At 50.0% G+C, this 18558-nt stretch overlaps 7 protein-coding genes across 7 annotated transcripts; 3 read left to right on the forward strand and 4 right to left on the reverse strand.

The window, feature by feature from the left end:
• FTJAE_1456 (MSL5-like protein) lies at nt 1–1873 on the reverse strand (the record flags this gene model as incomplete). The annotated part of the gene is made up of 7 exons (XM_037347547.1): nt 11–91; nt 149–526; nt 579–787; nt 842–1006; nt 1056–1112; nt 1159–1583; nt 1672–1873. Coding segments are annotated over 7 exons (1517 nt in total), but the record flags the coding sequence as incomplete, so codon positions are not given.
• Nucleotides 1874–2870: 997 nt separating this feature from the next.
• On the forward strand, nt 2871–3873 carry FTJAE_1457 (acetolactate synthase small mitochondrial; the record flags this gene model as incomplete). Its single annotated transcript, XM_037347548.1, has 2 exons — nt 2871–3628; nt 3693–3873. The coding sequence occupies 2 exons, from the start codon at nt 2871–2873 to the stop codon at nt 3871–3873; spliced, it is 939 nt and encodes a 312-aa protein (XP_037211410.1).
• Nucleotides 3874–4053: 180 nt separating this feature from the next.
• Nucleotides 4054–5209, reverse strand: FTJAE_1458 (ornithine carbamoyltransferase mitochondrial; the record flags this gene model as incomplete). Its single annotated transcript, XM_037347549.1, has 3 exons — nt 4054–4094; nt 4144–4831; nt 4880–5209. The coding sequence occupies 3 exons, from the start codon at nt 5207–5209 to the stop codon at nt 4054–4056; spliced, it is 1059 nt and encodes a 352-aa protein (XP_037211411.1).
• Nucleotides 5210–6748: 1539 nt separating this feature from the next.
• FTJAE_1459 (uncharacterized protein) lies at nt 6749–9546 on the forward strand (the record flags this gene model as incomplete). Its single annotated transcript, XM_037347550.1, has 3 exons — nt 6749–7520; nt 7629–8591; nt 8717–9546. 3 exons carry the CDS (start codon nt 6749–6751, stop codon nt 9544–9546), a joined length of 2565 nt encoding a protein of 854 aa, XP_037211412.1.
• Nucleotides 9547–10595: 1049 nt separating this feature from the next.
• FTJAE_1460 (U4 tri-snRNP-associated snu66) lies at nt 10596–12587 on the reverse strand (the record flags this gene model as incomplete). The annotated part of the gene is made up of 1 exon (XM_037347552.1): nt 10596–12587. One exon carries the CDS (start codon nt 12585–12587, stop codon nt 10596–10598), a length of 1992 nt encoding a protein of 663 aa, XP_037211413.1.
• Nucleotides 12588–14513: 1926 nt separating this feature from the next.
• FTJAE_1461 (glucoamylase) lies at nt 14514–16715 on the forward strand (the record flags this gene model as incomplete). The annotated part of the gene is made up of 6 exons (XM_037347553.1): nt 14514–14757; nt 14815–15036; nt 15093–15240; nt 15294–15367; nt 15419–15550; nt 15604–16715. The coding sequence occupies 6 exons, from the start codon at nt 14514–14516 to the stop codon at nt 16713–16715; spliced, it is 1932 nt and encodes a 643-aa protein (XP_037211414.1).
• Nucleotides 16716–17320: 605 nt separating this feature from the next.
• FTJAE_1462 (transport vesicle fusion SEC17) lies at nt 17321–18392 on the reverse strand (the record flags this gene model as incomplete). The annotated part of the gene is made up of 4 exons (XM_037347554.1): nt 17321–17738; nt 17796–18102; nt 18161–18284; nt 18360–18392. 4 exons carry the CDS (start codon nt 18390–18392, stop codon nt 17321–17323), a joined length of 882 nt encoding a protein of 293 aa, XP_037211415.1.
• Nucleotides 18393–18558: the final 166 nt, after the last annotated feature.

Consider the following 18558-nt stretch of genomic DNA (forward strand, 5'->3'; position numbering starts at 1 on the left):
TGAAGCTGACTGTCCAGGGGTGGCACCAGGAGCGCCGGGAGCCTGTGCTTGAGCCTGAGCTCCATAGTATTGCTGGTACATAGCAACATAGCTGTAGTAAATCGTCAGCGTCACGCAGTAGGCATCTTGAGCAGTCAGTTCTACTTACTTAGCATAACCACCATAGGCTGCGTAAGGGTCTGCGCCACCGTAGTACTGGGCGTACTGGGCGGCATAGTCAGCAGCACTGGTCGGACTGTTTACGCCAGCAGCGGCTGGACTGTTCGAAGCACCACCCTGATTAGACCCGTATCCACCATAGCCAGAGCCGCCATATGAGCCATGAGAAGCTCCATGTGAGCCACCATGGGAATGGTTACGGTCACCGCCACCATTGTAGCGATCACCGCCATAGCGATCTCCTCCATATCGGTCGCCGCCGTAGCGCGGTGGACGACTCTTGAACTCTTCGTACTGTTCCTTGACATTGGCAATCAGGTCTTCGCAAAGCTCCTTGGCTTTCGCAACCATGTTGGGGTCAGGGCCGCTGCGTTTATGTCAGTTGTAGATGTCCCAGAGCAACAAACACGTCAACTCACGTCACATGGAGGAACATGTCTTCATCGCTCTCCTGGTTAGTGGCTGCCTCGAGATATCCAGAACCTCGTCCCTTAATCTGCACACGACAAGTTGTCTCTTGCTGGATGTGCTTGACGTAAGCACCTCCGTGTCCAACGACCTGCGCACGCAAATTGAACCCATGTACGGGCTCTAGGCTGATAGGGATCTTCTCTTCGGGCCATTTACGCTACACCAAGATTGTCAGCATCATTGTTTCACACATAAATCGCGAGGACCTTACTCGACCAAACTCGTCACGTTCGACCTGCTCCTGGTCTCGGCGACGGAAACGCCGTTCGTCGACAAGTTGAGGGAGTTCCTGTTGGATAAGTTCGTTGATCTTGGCAACAGCGGACTCCAAGCCAGACTTGCTCGTGCTCGTGATGTGAAGGTACAAAGGAGGATTCTATAAGGGATTAGAATAAGGCACAACCAAGACTGAAAGACATCCTTACCGCAGCGGTTGCCATACTCTTGTTAGGATAGTAGCTGCCCCGCGTGGTAATATCTTGCTAAGTCAATATGATGTCCTACGAAAAACATGAAGGAATTGCGTACCAGCGCCGGTTTCGTCTTTGATCTAATCAAGTGGGAGTCAGCAGGAGAAACGAAGGGGGTGTTGAGGCGAGCTATCAAGCTGTAAGCATGATATTCTCGATCCGATTGCAGAGATAAATCCAAAGTAGCGGCTCTGGGAAGATCAGTGGGCTTGAAATCAGGAGTATTTACCATTTTCTGCGTAGACCCCTTGGTGAGGAGGTAGCGATTCCTGAGGTCATTGACTTCGATATCCTGGATATAGTCGCCATCTGCAACATACATCTCGCCATCGAGTGCCGGAGCTGTTTTGTTTGCGCTTTGCGGTGTCGAGGTTGGTCGTGGCGGTGGTGATTCGGTATCAGCAGACCTGATGGGAGGTACATCGACATGCTGGATTCCTTTACGAGCTTGGAGCTGCGCGTTGATGCGAGCCGCAGCGGCAGCTATATATTATGTTAGAGACGTGTGCAGACAAACATTGTCGCGATGGCTTTGAAATAAAGAAGAAAAAGTATGGGACGGGGCACAAACCAGCGGCAGCGGCAGCATCAGTTGGGGATTTTCTTGCCTCCGGAGTTGCATCTTTTGCAACAGGACTGCGGTCTCTTCCAGGCTCAGACCGACGGGACGGGGGTGATCGAGAGCGACGGTCAAATCGCGACGTCCTCTTGGGTTCCGGCTCTGTTTGGTCGAAGCGCGAACGCTTCACCGTTCGTCGTTCTGTTTCGTCCATACTCGATCAGGAGTTGCGAATATTGAAATAAAATTTGGAGGATGTAGGTCGGAGCTACGCCACGCTGAAGTACAGGAGGATACTGAGTTGTCGAGAACGGTCTAAATGTGCCCATGTATCAATGCAAATCCGGTGTAAAAAATAGCAACGGAAATGCGCCTGTGTTGAAGTGGAGTTGACATTTGATGGTCTACGGAGCAGCAGGAACCTGAAAAGGCTGATTGAAGCACGTACCTCCCGTCGCTCAGCCTTCCGCCACATGTGGCTGGTGAGCTACCCGACACCGGCGGTTGCAAATGTGGGGGAGAGCTTGGGGCAATAGATATATATCAACGGGAGTGCAGAAGGCAAAGTTGTATAACTGTTTGGTTCTATCATGAGCACTAAGTTCAATTGCCCATATGAACTTATTTTGTAAGTCTCTGGCATTTTGATTCCTGTGGTAGATTTCCTTCCTTCCAAGTGATTATCAAGTGCTTCTCCATTGGATGGTCTTGGACGGTTAGCTTGGTAGTGTGGCTCGCCTGAGCCCTACATGGCTTACAAGGAACCTGGGGAATGTCATGGGCACGAACTGGGGTCAATTGCTGTGTTGCATCAAGTTATACGACTACCTATGAAACAATTTAATCTCTGTAGTCGCTCCGGACTCAATGGTTCATTCATATAGTATGATGTATTGCCAGTGGTATAAAAGCTCGAAAACAACCCTATTTCCATAGGTGGCTCCTGATAACCTAGACTTGGAGCTTACAGCGGACCCTTGCCGAGCTAATCCGTGCCCCCGCGCAAACACCTGCCCCCCGTATCTCTGTAGCCTCCGGTCACCGGCCTATCAACGGCCCATTGATTTTTTCGGCATTTCCCTCGACCTATCTCTTCCTGACTTTGAGTCACCTTCATCCCATCCTCCGCCCGGACCAATTGGTATTTCTACCGTGCTGAGACCCTTCTTGTTCTGACCAGAGAACTGTTCCTGTTCTCCTGTCTCCGCAAGATGGCTTCTCTACGGCCCTTGACTTCGTCCCTCCGCTGGGTCGCCTCCGCGAGAGGCGTCGCCGCTGTGCGATATAGCTCCTCCTCGACCTCCGCCATTGCCTACAAGGCCCTCCGCCGTCGCTCTGCTCCTCTTCCCGTGAGCGACAGTCCTCCTGCGTGGTCCGCCCAGGCCGCCGTCTCCAACATTCTTTACGAGACCCCAGTCCCTTCAACCGCCCCCCCCAAGCGCCATATCCTCAACTGTCTGGTCCAGAACGAGCCTGGTGTTCTGTCCCGCGTTTCCGGAATTTTGGCAGCTCGCGGTTTCAACATTGACTCTCTGGTCGTGTGTAACACTGAGGTTGACGACCTTTCTCGCATGACCATCGTCCTCACTGGTCAAGACGGCGTTGTTGAGCAGGCTCGCCGACAGCTTGAGGATCTGGTTCCTGTCTGGGCCGTCCTTGACTATACCAACGCAGCTCTTGTCCAGCGCGAGCTTCTCCTTGCCAAAATCAACATCCTTGGCCCCGAGTACTTCGAGGAGCTCCTCCACCATCACCGCGAGATTGCTGCTGGCGAGACTGATGTCGACTACGCGCACGAGGCCATTGAACGTAGCCTCTCCGATACCGCCAAGGACTTCCATCCCAGCAAGTTGGCCGTCAGTCAGGCTCTGCGACACAAGCACGAGCATCTTAAGTCGATCACTTACTTTGCCCATCAGTTTGGCGGCAAGGTCCTAGATATCAGTACCAACAGCTGCATTGTTGAAGTGTATGTTGCCCACCCTCTCCCTCTTCTCTACTCAATCATGCACGATACTAACATGTGGTTCCAGTTCTGCTAAGCAGTCGCGCATCGACTCGTTCCTCAAGCTTGTCGCTCCCTTTGGCATTCTTGAGTCTGCCCGTACAGGTCTGATGGCTCTACCCCGATCTCCTCTGTCTGAGGGTAACCAGGAGTCCCTTGTCATGGAGGCAGACGAGGTTGTCGATGCCAGTCAGCTCCCTCCCGGTTAAAATTAAATAGACACCTCAATTAGTGACCCGACCGAATGGCGTTTTCAAGGAAAGGATCTGATTTAATTTATTTAATTCCCAAGACTATTTTTATTGTTCGTGCGCCAATGCTCCACCTCCTGTCGAGTGTGGCTAGTAAATGATATCGTATCCATTCGTATTCCATCTTCTCACCATGCTTTAGAACTTGCCATTGTTGACGACAAAGCCTTCCAATGCAGCTGTCGATGTTAGTATCATGCTTCGAAATGAAACAACGTAGAGACTTACAAACAGCGGCCCAGAGACGGTTCTCGGCCTCGGGAAATACCAGAGAGCGGGGGCTGTAGAAGACTTCATCGGCGACCTCCTCAGGATGTCGAGGGAGACAGTGCATGAATTTCCAGTCCGACTTTGCGCCTCCTCGCTTTGCAAGGTCGTTTGTGATCTGGAAACCAGCAAAGTCCTTGAGTCGCTTCTGGGTGTCAGCTTCCTGGCCCATGGAAACCCATGTATCAGTCACTAGGACATTGGCATCCTTAACAGCCTCCTCGGGGATGTTAGTCTCGAAAAGCTTGCCGGGCGAGGACACGCCGTCAGCAGCGGAAGTGATGAGTTGCCTCATGTTGTCAGGAATCTCATATCCCTTGGGGGCGGCAACTGATATGTCAACACCCATCTTGACACAACCGATGGCGAGATCGAACAGAACGTTGTTGGCATCGCCGACCCAGGCAACCTTGAGGCCATTGAGGCCCAGTGTAGCTCCCTTGGCGCTTGATGATGGGAAAGTTTCATGGAGGGTGAGGAAGTCAGCAATCGTCTGCAGAGGATGAAAGTCATCGGACAGAGCGTTGATGACAGGGACACTTGAGTGCTTTGCGAGATTAGCGACATCAGAGTGAGGTCCAACTCGAGCGACCATACAGGAGGTCATAGAAGAGATGACAACCGAAGTGTCGTACAGCGACTCATTAACCTTATCAGGCATTAGCAGAGGCCTTCATCATGTAGGTGCAATACTTACACCAAGCTGGATATCATCCTTCCCAAGAAACATGGGATGGCCACCAAGCATAGTCACAGCAGCTTCAGTGGAAACTCGAGTACGGGTGCTGCGCTTGCTGAACATCATAGCAACGGTCTTACCAGCAAGACCGGCATTGAGATAGCTGGCGGGAGCTCCACCCTTGACAGCTATTTTTCGAGTATTGGCATCACGAACAAGGTTGGCAAACTCATTGGGAGTAAGATCAGCAATTGTCATGAGATGCCTAGGGGTCGCAGCCTGTGAGTATGCTCGTTTCTGAAGGCCTGTAGCGGCGCCTCGAGCGATTCGGAAAGCCGAAGTCTTCATTCTGAGCTGTGTGTTTGAGGTGGGTAAGTCAATGAGTGATTGTATAATCGAGAGAATGGGTTTTGAAGCCAACAATTGAGTTGAACGTCAGATCGAAGGAAGAAAGTGAGCTTTTCTTTTAAGCCAATGGCTTGAGATATGATGAGTCCGTGGTAGGAAGAGTCACCATTGGAGGGCCATGTCCCGCTTGTTTCTTCCTCCCGTCCAGCCCAAACAGCATATGCTCCACTTTAATGTGATATCAAGCCGGTCTCGGGACGTTGACTCTAATTAACAAGATACCTAGTCCAAAGATAACTATAACTTGTACGACGTTAAACATGATTCGATCCGATTACAATTTATATCAATCGCCTATAGAAACGAATTGGGCAAGGTAGTTGGGAACCTATTGTATCGTTGCTGTTTTCGAACTCCACTTACCGTCCTTTGCTGGAGCTAGGTTTCTCAGGTCAAACGCCGTTACCGGCAGTTGAATTTTCAATAGCCATGATCTTGTTGGCTAACTGAGCTCGTCAATTTAGGCCAAGATATCAAGATGGAAATAAGTAGGCAATAAGAGTGTAGAGAATCTCAATTGGAGTGTTTTCATTGTATCACTGGTTGCGACTCATTAGCTTCTCCCTTTTGTTTAAACCTTCGGATCGAGCCAAGATAGGGACTACACTTTGTTGAAGCTGTGATAAGCATGAGTGACCCTTTTGCTTTTTTGATTTGTTTCAAATTTAAGCTACTCTCTGTTTTGCCCTGAGCATAGATGATGGGAGCTCTCAAAGCCGCGTGATATAGGTGCCCAGATCCCCAGTATTGTAAGTAAGCTAAGGAACTGGAGATATTATGATGCCATGAGATAGTTAGGTGTCCTCCTCTCCAAGTCTCACTCACGTATGCCTCTATGTGGCGTTGAAAGGTCTGGAGTGCATACATAGTATTCGTGAAGGTATTCATGGGAATAGTACATGTGTGTTGGTTTTATTGGTGTATTCTGTTGATATGCCTCCTCTTTTGCTATCTTGGTAAGATTCTGCCGTGACGTCGTATTTTGGCATCATTATTCAGGTATTTATGGCCTGGATATTAAGATATCTCCACATTGGGATCACTACATCGCGTCAAAGATAGCTTGGGAATGGAAAGGATGGATCCTCAGATTTGATCTATTAATAAGATCAGTTCAATTAAAAAATGACGTCGCGTGCGAGATCACCCAAGTTTCAGGGTCGAAAAGCTGGGGCCTGAGGTGCCTTGAGGCTCCGTTCCTGGATCAGACATAGCCAAGCCAATCACAGCACCGCCCGCTACAACCTTATCACTCATAATCCCTGCCAAAGTGACTTCACCTCGATGACGAATCCCTAACCTCAACCTGATGATTACTTGATGCTTCTGACATCAACATCATCTCCAACAAACAACAGATCATCAACCTCCGTTCATAATCTAACAACACATTATTGCAGACTGACCCAAGTCACTTGCGCCGCATGAGCGCCCAAAATCTCTGTTAGACGGACTTCCACTTCATCCGATACGACTACAATGCCGGCCGAAGAGAACGAGCCTCTTGCCTCGCCAACGCGCGAGGAAGAGGAGCCTACCGAGACATCGCCGCTTCTCAACAGAAGCGATGACGAGCATCACAGTGACGATAGCGAGCGCGAACAAAATGGTCGAGTCTCGAATGAGCCTCAGTCACGGGCCGCGTGGAGTCTCTGGTCAATTTGCAACAAGAAGACCAGTACCAAGGCACCTTGGCGGTGGCCTTCCATCATCGCCATGGCGCTCCTTGGTATCATTGTAATACTCATCATAATTCTCGGTTTCCTCGTCCCTCCTGCTGTTAAGGAGTACGCTGAGAAAGCTGCTGTTCTTGAACCTACCAATCTATCCATTGAGAACATCACAAGCGATGGCATCCGGGCGCGTATTCGTGCAAACGTCTATCTCGATGGATCGCGGGTCAACAACAAAATCTCCCGCCGTATTGGAAAAGCTGTTACTGGAATAATGCGAAAACTTGAGACCAAGGAAACCACTGTCAACGTCTATCTACCCGACTACGCCGATGCGCTTGCCGGCACTGCGGTTATTCCTCCCCTGGTTGTCGATGTAGTTAACGGACACACCAATGAGCTGGACTTCGTAGCAGATGTCAACCCTGGCGATGCTGAGCATATCCGCAAGATTGCGAACGATTGGTTAGAGGGGAACTTGAAGCAATTGAAAGTAGTGGGCAAAACCAAGGTTCGCCTCAAATCGGGAATCATCCCTCTTGGTGTTCACGATGTGGCGGAATCCATGGTCTTTGAAGGTGAAGCTCTCTACCGCTCCTACACTGCTCTATTCTTAGGAAAGAAGACACTCTTTTAATGAGAAAAGGCGAATTTATTTCTGTAGTGCCGGACTGACAACCTTGCAGCTAATGAGATCCCTTCAATGCCCAACTACAGCATAGAGCGCATGGATCTTCACGATCGCCCGGTAGATGGCCACGGACGAAAAGTAATCGAGGCCGACGTATCCTTGAAAGTCCACAATGACTACCCAGTGTCCTTCCGAGTCCCGACTCTTGGGTTTGAAGTTTTGGTGCCCAACTGCGACTCATCACTGCCCTCCATCAGTGTTGCAGATGCTATCACGGAGCCAATTGATGTCAAAGCTAAGGCAGATATTCAGGCCGACGCCAAAGGCATCATTCGCGACATTCCAGAATCGTTGACGAAAGCGTGCCCTCACTCTGAATCATCCCCTCTCGACCATTTCATGGATCGATACCTGCATGGCGAGGATGCTAAGGTGTTTGTGAGAGGGAAGAAGACAAACAATACCGATGCCCCCGAATGGATCTCGGATATCCTGGAGAGTATTACAGTGCCGGTCGATTTTCCAGGACGATCATTCGATAGTTTAATCCGCAACTTTTCCCTGACGGATGTCGACTTCAAACTACCCGACCCTTTCGCCGATGTCAATGATCCCGAGGGTGAGCCCCGAGTATCTGGTACCGCACAAGTACTCGCAGCTGTTCCCCCTGAGCTGAATGTGGAATTGGGGGTGGACAAGGTCCGCTCCAACGCTGATCTGTTTTACAAGAAGCGTAAAATGGGCGAGTTGAACTTGCACTACTGGCAGAGTGCCAACTCAACAAAGGTCCATGATAAAGAAAACGGCGAAACTCTTCTCAACATCACATCACGACTCGTCGACGTGCCCTTGACAATCACCGATGGTGACGTGTTCAGCGAGGTCATGCAGAAGCTGCTGTTCGGGGGCGGCGATATCACACTCGACATCAAGGCCGAAGTCGACGTGAAGCTGAAAACCGTCCTCGGCTTTCTGACGGTGAAAAAGGTTCCCGCAGTGGGCAAGATTCCAGTAAACGGTCCGTCATCGCTGTGGTAATCTCTTGCATCCCCCATGAGGATGAATAATCCTTATCTACACGCTGAAGTATTTTCTTTACACGCCTTACGATCATGGCAAGGGCCAATACTGACCTATAATTAGGATTCCCGGGAAACGCACTTGGTAAACTCAAGCCTCAAGTCGGCGAGATCGAGGTTATGGAAACTACGGAGACGGGAATCCAAATGAGAGCTCTTGTCAACCTCACAAACCCTACACCGTACGCAGCTGTTGTACCTTACCTCAGCGTACATATTCTTCACGATGGCGAACTTCTCGGTGAAGCCATATCAAGAAATGTCACATTTGACCTCGGAAAGAACACCAACCTTCCTGTTCTTGCGACTTGGGACCCTTTACGATTTGGCGGCGAAAAGGCACAAGCAATTGGCCGCAAGCTACTGTCAGACTATGTGTCGGGCAAGAATACGACGCTGACGGCACGTACCCACAGACGGAGTGTCCCGAATGTCCCTATAATCGGCGAGGCTTTGTCCAAGATCAACATCACTCTGCCTACGCCGCGAATAACTGTCCCTGGCGAAGACGAGCACGAAGGCGAGAAGCCACACTTTATCGCAGATGCCACTTTTCATCTCTTTTCTTCGACAGCTACTTTTACACTTCTTTCTCCGTTGCTATACAACACTTTATACATAGAACACATAAACGCAACTGCTCTTTACAACCACACTGAGCCAGTCGGTCAGATTATACACGATGAACCTTTCCCAGCAACACCTGGGCGATCCCAGACCCCACGCTTGCCAGTCATATGGTCTGCCAGCAGCGTGGGCTATGGCAAGCTGAAAGAAGCACTGGGCGGATCGCTCAAGCTTGATGCCATAGCCAATGTCACTGTGAGATTGGGCAGCTGGACTGAGAAAATCCATTATACAGGCAAGGGCATCGGGGCGAAGGTCAGCCTATAGGTCTGATCGATTCTGAGGGTTGTTTTGTTTGGAGTTGGTGGTTCTGATTTTTTGGGGGAGGGGACTCGCTTGGGATACTGGCGCGTATTATTTCTTTTCCCTTATAGACACCTAGGATACACGAAATTGATTTCTTTACGCTATGATATATATTGATGTTCTGTTTCTAGTGCGTTGTTTGAAAGAGTTGAAGTGAACAGCAACTTTTTCCCGCAGTTCAGCTTTACTGATTCTCTGAACAACCACGTATATGCAGAGCACACAAAAAATACAATCACCAACGCCATTTTTACAAAGGTCATGTTCGTTGAACCTTTACAAATTCGCAGATCACTGACAATTAGCATCTGGGGTATAAAAAGCTCGTCTGTGCCAGCCCAGACACCAAGAACCATTCAACTAACCATCATCTCCAGCTGACAGGTTTTGCAGGTAAGTCACAAACATTTCACCAGCTAATCATTCTAGGTTCTCGATCTCACGAACTATCATGGCTTCCCAATACCCTTCTGGACTCACCCTTACCGAGGTGAAGAACTCCAGCCACCACAACAGTGCGATCCCCCTACCGTTGTTCTCATCATCAGCTGGTAAGTCAGATCAGGAGTCGACCCTGGCTTTAAAGATGGCGCAGGCTATGGAAGGGGAGGTGGATGAGGCAATGAGAGACATGAAGAGGACCTGGAACGAGATGGCGGCTGAGAACAAAGGACAGTCTATGGTAAAGAAATGATGACAGGGGCAATGTTTCACTTGAAGCTCATGCTCTGAACTTGCATTTTCCTGGGGACTGCAAGAATCAAGGGGCTGTGACAAAAGAGGCTGCCGTGGGAGGCGAACAAGGGGGGACAGGAGCCTAGGTTAGAGTTAGTTGAACACACAAAACATACCTTTGATCTAAATCTTCACATGGTGTCAGCCAGAAATGAAATCTCAAATAAGCACATGAGCAAAGGGTAAAAGCACCTTTTCGTTGATCTGAATTGTCCATTGCCGGTATTACTATTCGTAGCCTCCAACTCCATTCTGTTGATAAAAAGTCAAGTGAATTATGCAAGTCGTACGCCAGCTTCCCGTCGTTTCTTGAGCTGCTGTTGAGCTGCCAGACTCATACCGGCAGAACTTGCGTCAAACATGCTCTGTGCTTCGCGTCGCTTCTCGTCCTCAATCTTCTTGAGCCGCTTCTCTGTCTTGCCCTTACCACTTCCCTTGCCATGGAACTTGTGGCTCATGTACTTGAACGCCTCCTTGTGGTCAAGAGAACGGCCGTGGTCATCGGTGTACTTGATGTCGACGTTGGGTTTGTATCCTGCTGAGAACAGCTCGGCCATGCGTCGAGACTGCTGCTGATCTCGCCAGGTGTTTTGTTGACGTGCCCACTCCTCACGCTCACGAACCGACATTCTATCCAGCTTGCCACTTGTACGGTCACGCTCTCGCTGGGCGCGTGCCTGCTCGTCCAGCTCTTCTTCCAAAAGACGTTTCTTGGCGAGGAAGTCTTCTCGGTTTCGCAAGCTGGTATATTCCGCATCCCCACGTGTATCTTCCACGAGACCACGCTCTCTTAATAGCGCGAGCGCCGCGCCCATACCTGCACCAACGGCCTTCTCTTCTTCGACGCCCGCCTCATCCAAGTCCTCGACAGCTGATGATTGGGGCCTCTCTTCAGCCACTTCTGCATCGTCACCCATGGGGTGATCGTCATCGGGTTCTGGGGATTTTGATACAGTCTTTGGTCTTCTGGGCTTGCGCTCTTCGCTTTCACCGGGTTTACTTAGGCCTGCAACAAACTCTGAGACTTCATCGAGAACAAGGCCACCCTCTTGTTGCTCTACTGGTTCTGGCTCGTCATCCTCCTTAAGCAGTCGGGCGATGTCTTCAGGTCGGGTCTTCTTTCGCTTCTTCAAGGCATTCTTTCTTTGGATCGCGAGTGTTGCTTGAAGGTCGTCATCATCCACAAAAATATCATCGACTGCCTTTCTCTTCTTTGTCGTCGTGTCTTTTGAGTCGACGTCCATCACGTCATCTATGGTAGTTGTTTCAGTAGGAAAGAGATCATCATCGTCTGTGGGCTTTTGTCTGGTTCCCTTCTTGCCCTTCTTCTTTTTAGGCTTCTTGACTTTGATCTGTGAGGGATCTATATAGTCTGAAGAGATAGGAGCATCACCTATAAAGGTTGGATCGTTAGTATGATATTCTTTTCTTTGGGCACGCAAGCTGGACTCACCAATAACGTCGTCCAAGCTCACGTTCTGGCCATTCTTTGTCTTGTCAACCGGCTTTTCAAGGATATCTGAGAGCTCTGCAATGACGCCACTTGTGTCGAGTGTGAACTTCTTGGATTTCTTGCCCTCGATCTCCTCATCGTAGTGTGACAGGATACCACGCTCACCCTCCTCGTCGTCATCTAGAGGGTTATAACCCGGTTTCTTCTTCTTGCTGTCAAGTCTCTCGGCAAGCTTTTCGGCCTCGCGCATGTTTAGATTCTCCAGCTCGTCACCTTCTTCCTCGTTCTCATCAATAGTTGTATCCTTGAGGGTGAGAATTTGGTCGTCGCCATCGAGGAAAGCCGCTGTGTCATGTCCAACTTTGATGCCAGCAAGATCCTTGGAAGTATACTGAACTGCTGCAGCAGCTTCAGCCTCGGCTGCGGCCAGCTCCTCTTCCAATTTCCTGACTTTGGCAATCTGCTTCTGTCGCTTCTTTTGGCCTATGAGCCAGTCTTTGGCGCTGAGATCGCCACCCTCCTCGGCTTCTCCAAAGCCTTTGCCCTCCAGAACTGCATTTCGTTGCGCCTGCTCCCGGGCTTTTCGGACAGCTGCAGCTTTCTCTTCGCGCCTCTTCTTTGCCTTTTCCGCTTCAATGACTTTGTTGTAGTTGTCGTAGGCCTGAGCTTGGCGACTCTCCAGTGTGCTGGGTGCATCGCCATCCGCGTACATTGACTGAGTTTGGCTGGTGTTATCTGCTCCTGGGACAGGCAGAGGCTTCATTCCCAGGGAGACACGAATCCTGTTGGTCTCTTCGATCGTTGCGGCGTCCATCTTGGCGGGTCGTGTCGCGATGGCAAAGTCGATATATGCGATGCGACTATGTTAGATGGTGAGAACGACTATTTTCTGGTAGGCAGAAAGATAGGCCTGAGGTTGATGAGGTGAGCACGGATCACTTCCATTGAACGCGGCTCGTAGGTGCAAGGTAATTCCGCAGTTGGGCCGGATTATGTAAGCGGACAGTCACAATTTTATGTATTTAAATCTCAGAGGCGCAACCAAAATTTTCTTTTCTCTTCTCTTCAAGCAAACACGGATCTGTGCCTAGCGATCCCCTGCTCTTCAGAGTCAGGGTCGATTGCTTTGCAGCTCGATAACTTATAAGGAGCCATCAACTTGTTATGGTGTCAATCATCCTATCGACAGGTCCAAGAGTAACTGTTGCTTTAGCCGCTTCATTCGCTGTCGAAAGACGGCTTGAGTGTCGGGGCTGCTGCATAACGAGACGCTATATTCCACCCCCCTTTTCCGAGACCGTCGGTCGGTGAGGTTGGGGAAAACCATGGCCTACCTACATATCTTTTCACTAGAAGAATCTTTTTGCAATGCGTGATGTCCGTATAATTCCATATGTATAATGTCGCGATGCACCTGAGACAGGCCGTCGAACTTTTTTAGCGGACCCTGGACTAACGTTGTATTGGCGGAGCAACAAAAGCGATCCAACGCTTGGCTTTGGTCGTTGCTGATCCCCCAAGTATCTTGCCGTTGACAGCTAGAGCCTCCTCCTGATGGCTTCGGCTTTGATCCTGAATCTGGGGATCAAGTCCACCTCATGACAAAGGAACAAGCATCACTTCACGATCTACGGCCCGTCTTCGGAGCAAGGTACCAAGATTTGACTAGATCGCATAATGACGGCGGAGTGTCCTGTTGTCGGGTCTGTTACGACGTTCATGGACCAATAACTTTGCCGCAGGGTAGGCATGATTCCGTCAGTGAAGTTGAGCCCAAGTAAGATATCATGTCACAACAGTCGATAGCCGATGTACAGCATGCATATGCTGGTATGCATACATCCATAGACATGAAGGTTGTGTTACACTCGGCGCTTTATTCCAAGCTACTCGGTACTCACTAATAATCATCCGTCCACTACCGACGCCTCGATCCGGGGGAGACATGTCTAGTCTGGGGTTTGAGAATTTGAGCATCACGAGAGAGTCTGGGGAAGGGGCCGGAACGAAGCGAGAGCCCATAGTCCATAGCTCGGCTCGCATGTGAAGACTGCCCTGTCTATGAGTGGTCATGGATGTTATGTTATTATTACAGGGGCATGATTGTCCTCCTACCTATTGGGAGGTAGTAAGTCATGCCATGGAGGTTGTCCAAGCTACCCCACACTATGAGTTGGAGACTTGCATGTCAGTGAAATCATACATTATTAATTTGGGGAAAAGTCACAAGAGCTCAAGTCAGCTGGTGCATGTGAACGGTTGCATACAACTATCAGAGGTCAAGTTGACAATGAAACTCCAAATCATTATTGTTGCCAAGAGGCATCTGAAGTCATCGCGAACTGGGCGAGCATATTCAAACGAGTATGACCTCAGCAAAGCAAAACAAGCCGAGGTGATATCAACTGCAAAACAACACCACCTCCTGGAAACTGCAGCAGACTCAGACTAATTGCAATCAACTCGGCCTCATTCTAATTATTCGGGCCTTTAAACCACACCGCACTATCCCCCCAAAGGCCTGCGTCCGATGTTCACCAACTCTACAGCTTGCTTCCGCACTTCCATATTCGGCATCTAACAACTAGACCCTTGACTGGCATAATTCTTCTATTACGAAATTTCTGTAATAGCCGGAATGCCGACTCTCTATAAAACCTTCACGATGGACCTGGTAGATGTTGGTGATTCAGTCTCATCAGTCTCGATCAACTCTACAGCCTCTCTGATACTGCCCATCATGTACTTTGTGTCTTCTGCCTTTCTTCTCGGCTCATTTGCTCTTCAGAGCGTCTTGGGCCGACCAGCCTTTGATGAGAGGAGTCTCTTACAAGAGAGACAGTCTTCGGTCGACTCCTTTATCAAGTCTGAGAGCTCGATTGCTATTGAGCAACTCCTCTGCAATATCGGCTCCGATGGCTGCAACTCCAAGAACGTAGCCACTGGTATTGTCATTGCTTCTCCAGACACCCAGGATCCTGACTGTAAGTTGATGATGACTTGGACAACCTGAACTAAAGACATTTCCTAACACACACCAGACTTTTACACCTGGACTCGAGATGCTGCTCTAGTCTTCAAGTACGTCGTCGATAGGTTCATCAACCAGTATGATGCTGGCTTGCAGAGGAAGATCCAGGAGTACATCGCCTCCCAAGCCAAGCTCCAGGGTGTTTCCAACCCTTCTGGGTCGCTTTCGGATGGCTCAGGTCTAGGAGAGGCCAAGTTCAACGTCGACATGAGTGCCTTCACTGGTGGTTGGGGTGAGTATTCGTGTTTGGCGCCCCTGAATGAGAACAGTTGACTAAAGGTTGTCAAGGTCGACCTCAGCGAGATGGTCCAGCTCTGCGTGCGACTGCTATGATCACATATGCCAACTGGCTGATTGCCAACGGCTATACCTCCACAGCCAATGACATTGTATGGCCTGTTGTTCGCAACGACCTCAACTATGTGGCTCAGTATTGGTAAGTGATACAGCGGCAACAGCCTTGACTGGAGCTAGTTCTGACCGTCACAGGAATCAAACCGGATTTGACTTGTGGGAGGAGGTCAAGGGTAGTTCGTTCTTCACAACTGGTTCCCAGTATCGAGGTTAGTTTGCTGGATGATTCACCAGTAAGATAATGTACTCACATTTTGAAGCTCTCATTGAAGGTGCCGCTCTGGCCAAGAAGCTCGGCAAGTCAGGAGACAACTACTCCAACATCGCTCCCCAGGCTCTCTGCTTCTTGCAGACTTACTGGATTTCTTCTGGCAAATACGTCGACTCTAACAGTAAGTATTACGCTGGCTCGACCCTCAATGAGAATAACCACTGATCCACGTAGTCAATGTCAACGATGGCCGCACTGGCAAGGACGCCAACAGTATCCTGTCATCCATCCACAATTTCGACCCTGCCCTGAACTGTGATCCCGCCACCTTCCAGCCATGCAGTGACAAGGCCCTCGCCAACCACAAGGCGGTTACTGACTCTTTCCGCTCATGGAATATCAACAAGGGCATCTCTCAAGGCTCAGCTGTCGCCGTGGGACGATACGTCGAAGATGTCTACTACAATGGCAACCCCTGGTACCTCGCTACGCTTGCCGCAGCAGAGCAACTCTACGATGCCATCTATGTCTGGAAACAGCAGGGATCCATCACTGTATCGGACGTCTCTCTTTCGTTCTTCAAGGACCTCGTCTCTTCGGTCTCTACAGGAACATACGCCAGTGACTCTGCCACCTTCAAGAGCATCACTGACGCCGTCTCCAAGTATGCTGATGGGTATGTTGCCATCGTTGCAAAGTATGTCGGCACAGATGGCCACCTCGCAGAGCAGTTTGACAAGAACGATGGCCATCCTCTTTCTGCTACAGACTTGACTTGGTCATATGCCGCATTCCTCTCAGCTGCTGATCGTCGAGCTGGTGTTATTCCTCCCTCTTGGGCTGGCAGCGTGGCTGCTGTCCCCAACCAATGCGGTACCAATACTGTTGCTGGATCCTACTCATCGGCCACTGCAACTTCGTTCCCAGCATCGCAAACACCCAAGGGTGGTGTGCCCACTCCAACTGGCACCCAGACTTCCACTTCCACTTCCACTTCCAGCTCGTCCACTGGCACCAGTTGCCCTACTGCAACCTCTGTGGCTGTCACTTTCCAAGAAGTTGTCACCACCAACTTTGGTGATACCATCAAGATCGTTGGCAACATCGCTGCTCTCGGTAACTGGGACACATCAAAGGCTGTTGCCCTGAGCGCCTCCGACTATACCGCCTCGAACCCTGTGTGGAAGGCCACCATTTCCCTAACTGCAGGACAGTCCATCCAGTATAAGTACATCAACGTTAAGAAGGACGGCTCTCTTACCTGGGAGAAGGACCCCAACCGCACCTACACTGTTCCTAAGACGTGTGCCACAACGGCTACCCAGTCTGACAAGTGGCAATCTTGAGATTATACTTTTGTTCTCTATGCCTTGAGGGCTATTTCGACAGGTTGGTAGGCAGAGTTGGATTATCACTCAGATTGTCACTGTGACTGGCCTGGGAGTGAAACCCGACGAGTTTGATGACGAAAATGAAGGATACGTGTTTGGAGATAGCAAGCCTGATAATAACATATCTGTTTATTGAGTCCCGTGGTTTGTTTTAATATGTTTCTCTTGTACCGAGTATCGATTATTGACTGCAACATGTGATCTCATGCCAAGATTCATCGAATATCTGGCCGAAGCAGATTGGTGCAGGACTTTGTGTAGACGACCGTGAAGTGTCATGCTGTGAATGCTAATTTCGTTAACATTTAGACACTAACTCAGTCTATGACGAGCTTGCTTTGATATTCACAACAGTCATGTTAACTCTAAGCCTAACATTAGCAACTGAAACCCCTTTCATGAGGAGACACGAGTGCATCTCAAGCACTACCCCCATCTCTTCGACTATGATGTCAATAGCAAAATCCCGAGCACTTGCTGGAATTTGCTGATTGTGATATATCCCAATACCTTCTGTAGCCACTCATGTGCCAATTTCTCTAATTCCATCGGTAGCTTCTTTATGCAAACTCTTCATCCTCTTCCTCTTCAATCTGGTTTTTCACTCGCACCAAGATCGTTGTCTTCCACTTATCCAGCTTGCTAATCTGGTCGAACTGATACAGCCTGTCGGTAAACTGCTCCTGGCTCTTGGCCTCGATGGCCTCGCACAGGTCAGTCAAAAGCTGATGCTCTCGCTGTGCACCAAATGAGGGGTCCATGTCGCGGTACTTCTCCAGGGCGCGCTGAGCAGCGACCAAATCGCCACTAGCCAGATGGCAGATACCTGCCTTGAGCAGGTAGTCCTTGACGCTGTACTTCATGAGGTTGTTGTTGATTGATTGCTCAGCAACTTTCTCGTATTTCTCGATGGCCTTGTAGTAGTCGCCCTCGATAGCCGCCACGTCGGCCACCTTCAGCCATAGCTTATTGGCAAGACTATAAAGATCCATAAGTAGATGCAAAATAACGCTGCGGTTGTGATATCCAACTTACGCTGCCGCATTATCGCCCTCATACCAGGTAGCAGCGAGTTCGTAGCACTCGATAGCACTCTTAGCATCGCCGAGTTCCAACTCGTAGAGCTCGCCGAGATTCTCCTTGTGGGAAGCTGCGCGGCGGAAATTACCCTTGGCGCAGTATCGGTCGACAGCGACGTTCAGGCATCGCGCAGCAGCCTGGGGATCGTCTTTGCGGTAGGCCTTGAAGGCATCCACGAGGGTGTTGGCAGCGTCATCGGGTTCCTTCAGCTTGTCGGTCTGAACTTGAGCGGCCTGTTCAAAAGCCTTCCCGGCTTCGAGCACTAGATGTCGGAAGTGTCAGCTTCTGTTTCACAACGAAACAAAGCGGTAAAGGCGTACTCTGTTGCTGCATCTTGAAGGCATTGGCGGCTTGAATGAAGAGATCAGCGGCCTCTTGGTACTTCTCCTCTCGTCCACCAAAGAAGCTGAAGCCACCGCCGGCACTCTGAAGCTGCTTCTGAGCCTGAAAGTTGCGATCTGTCAGCACAACTGCAAAGCAACAAACAACCAATGCAGAGCGGGGGAGGGGTTACGAAACCTTTTGGAGAAGAGCTCTTGGGTCTTGAGCCATGGTTGTGATAGTTGCGAAAGGGGTATCAACGAGGACTTGGGAGGAGAAACAGAAATAGAGAAAAACACCACGTTCTGGGTTATCACGAGTTGGCTTTAAAGTTGTATGTAAGTGAAGATGGCGAGTACCCTCGACTTGCGGCGCGGACGGCGGCTGAGCTATGACG

This window comes from Fusarium tjaetaba (genome assembly GCF_013396195.1).
Source record: "Fusarium tjaetaba strain NRRL 66243 chromosome Unknown NRRL66243_c0000027, whole genome shotgun sequence".
Lineage (NCBI taxonomy): Eukaryota > Fungi > Ascomycota > Sordariomycetes > Hypocreales > Nectriaceae > Fusarium > Fusarium tjaetaba.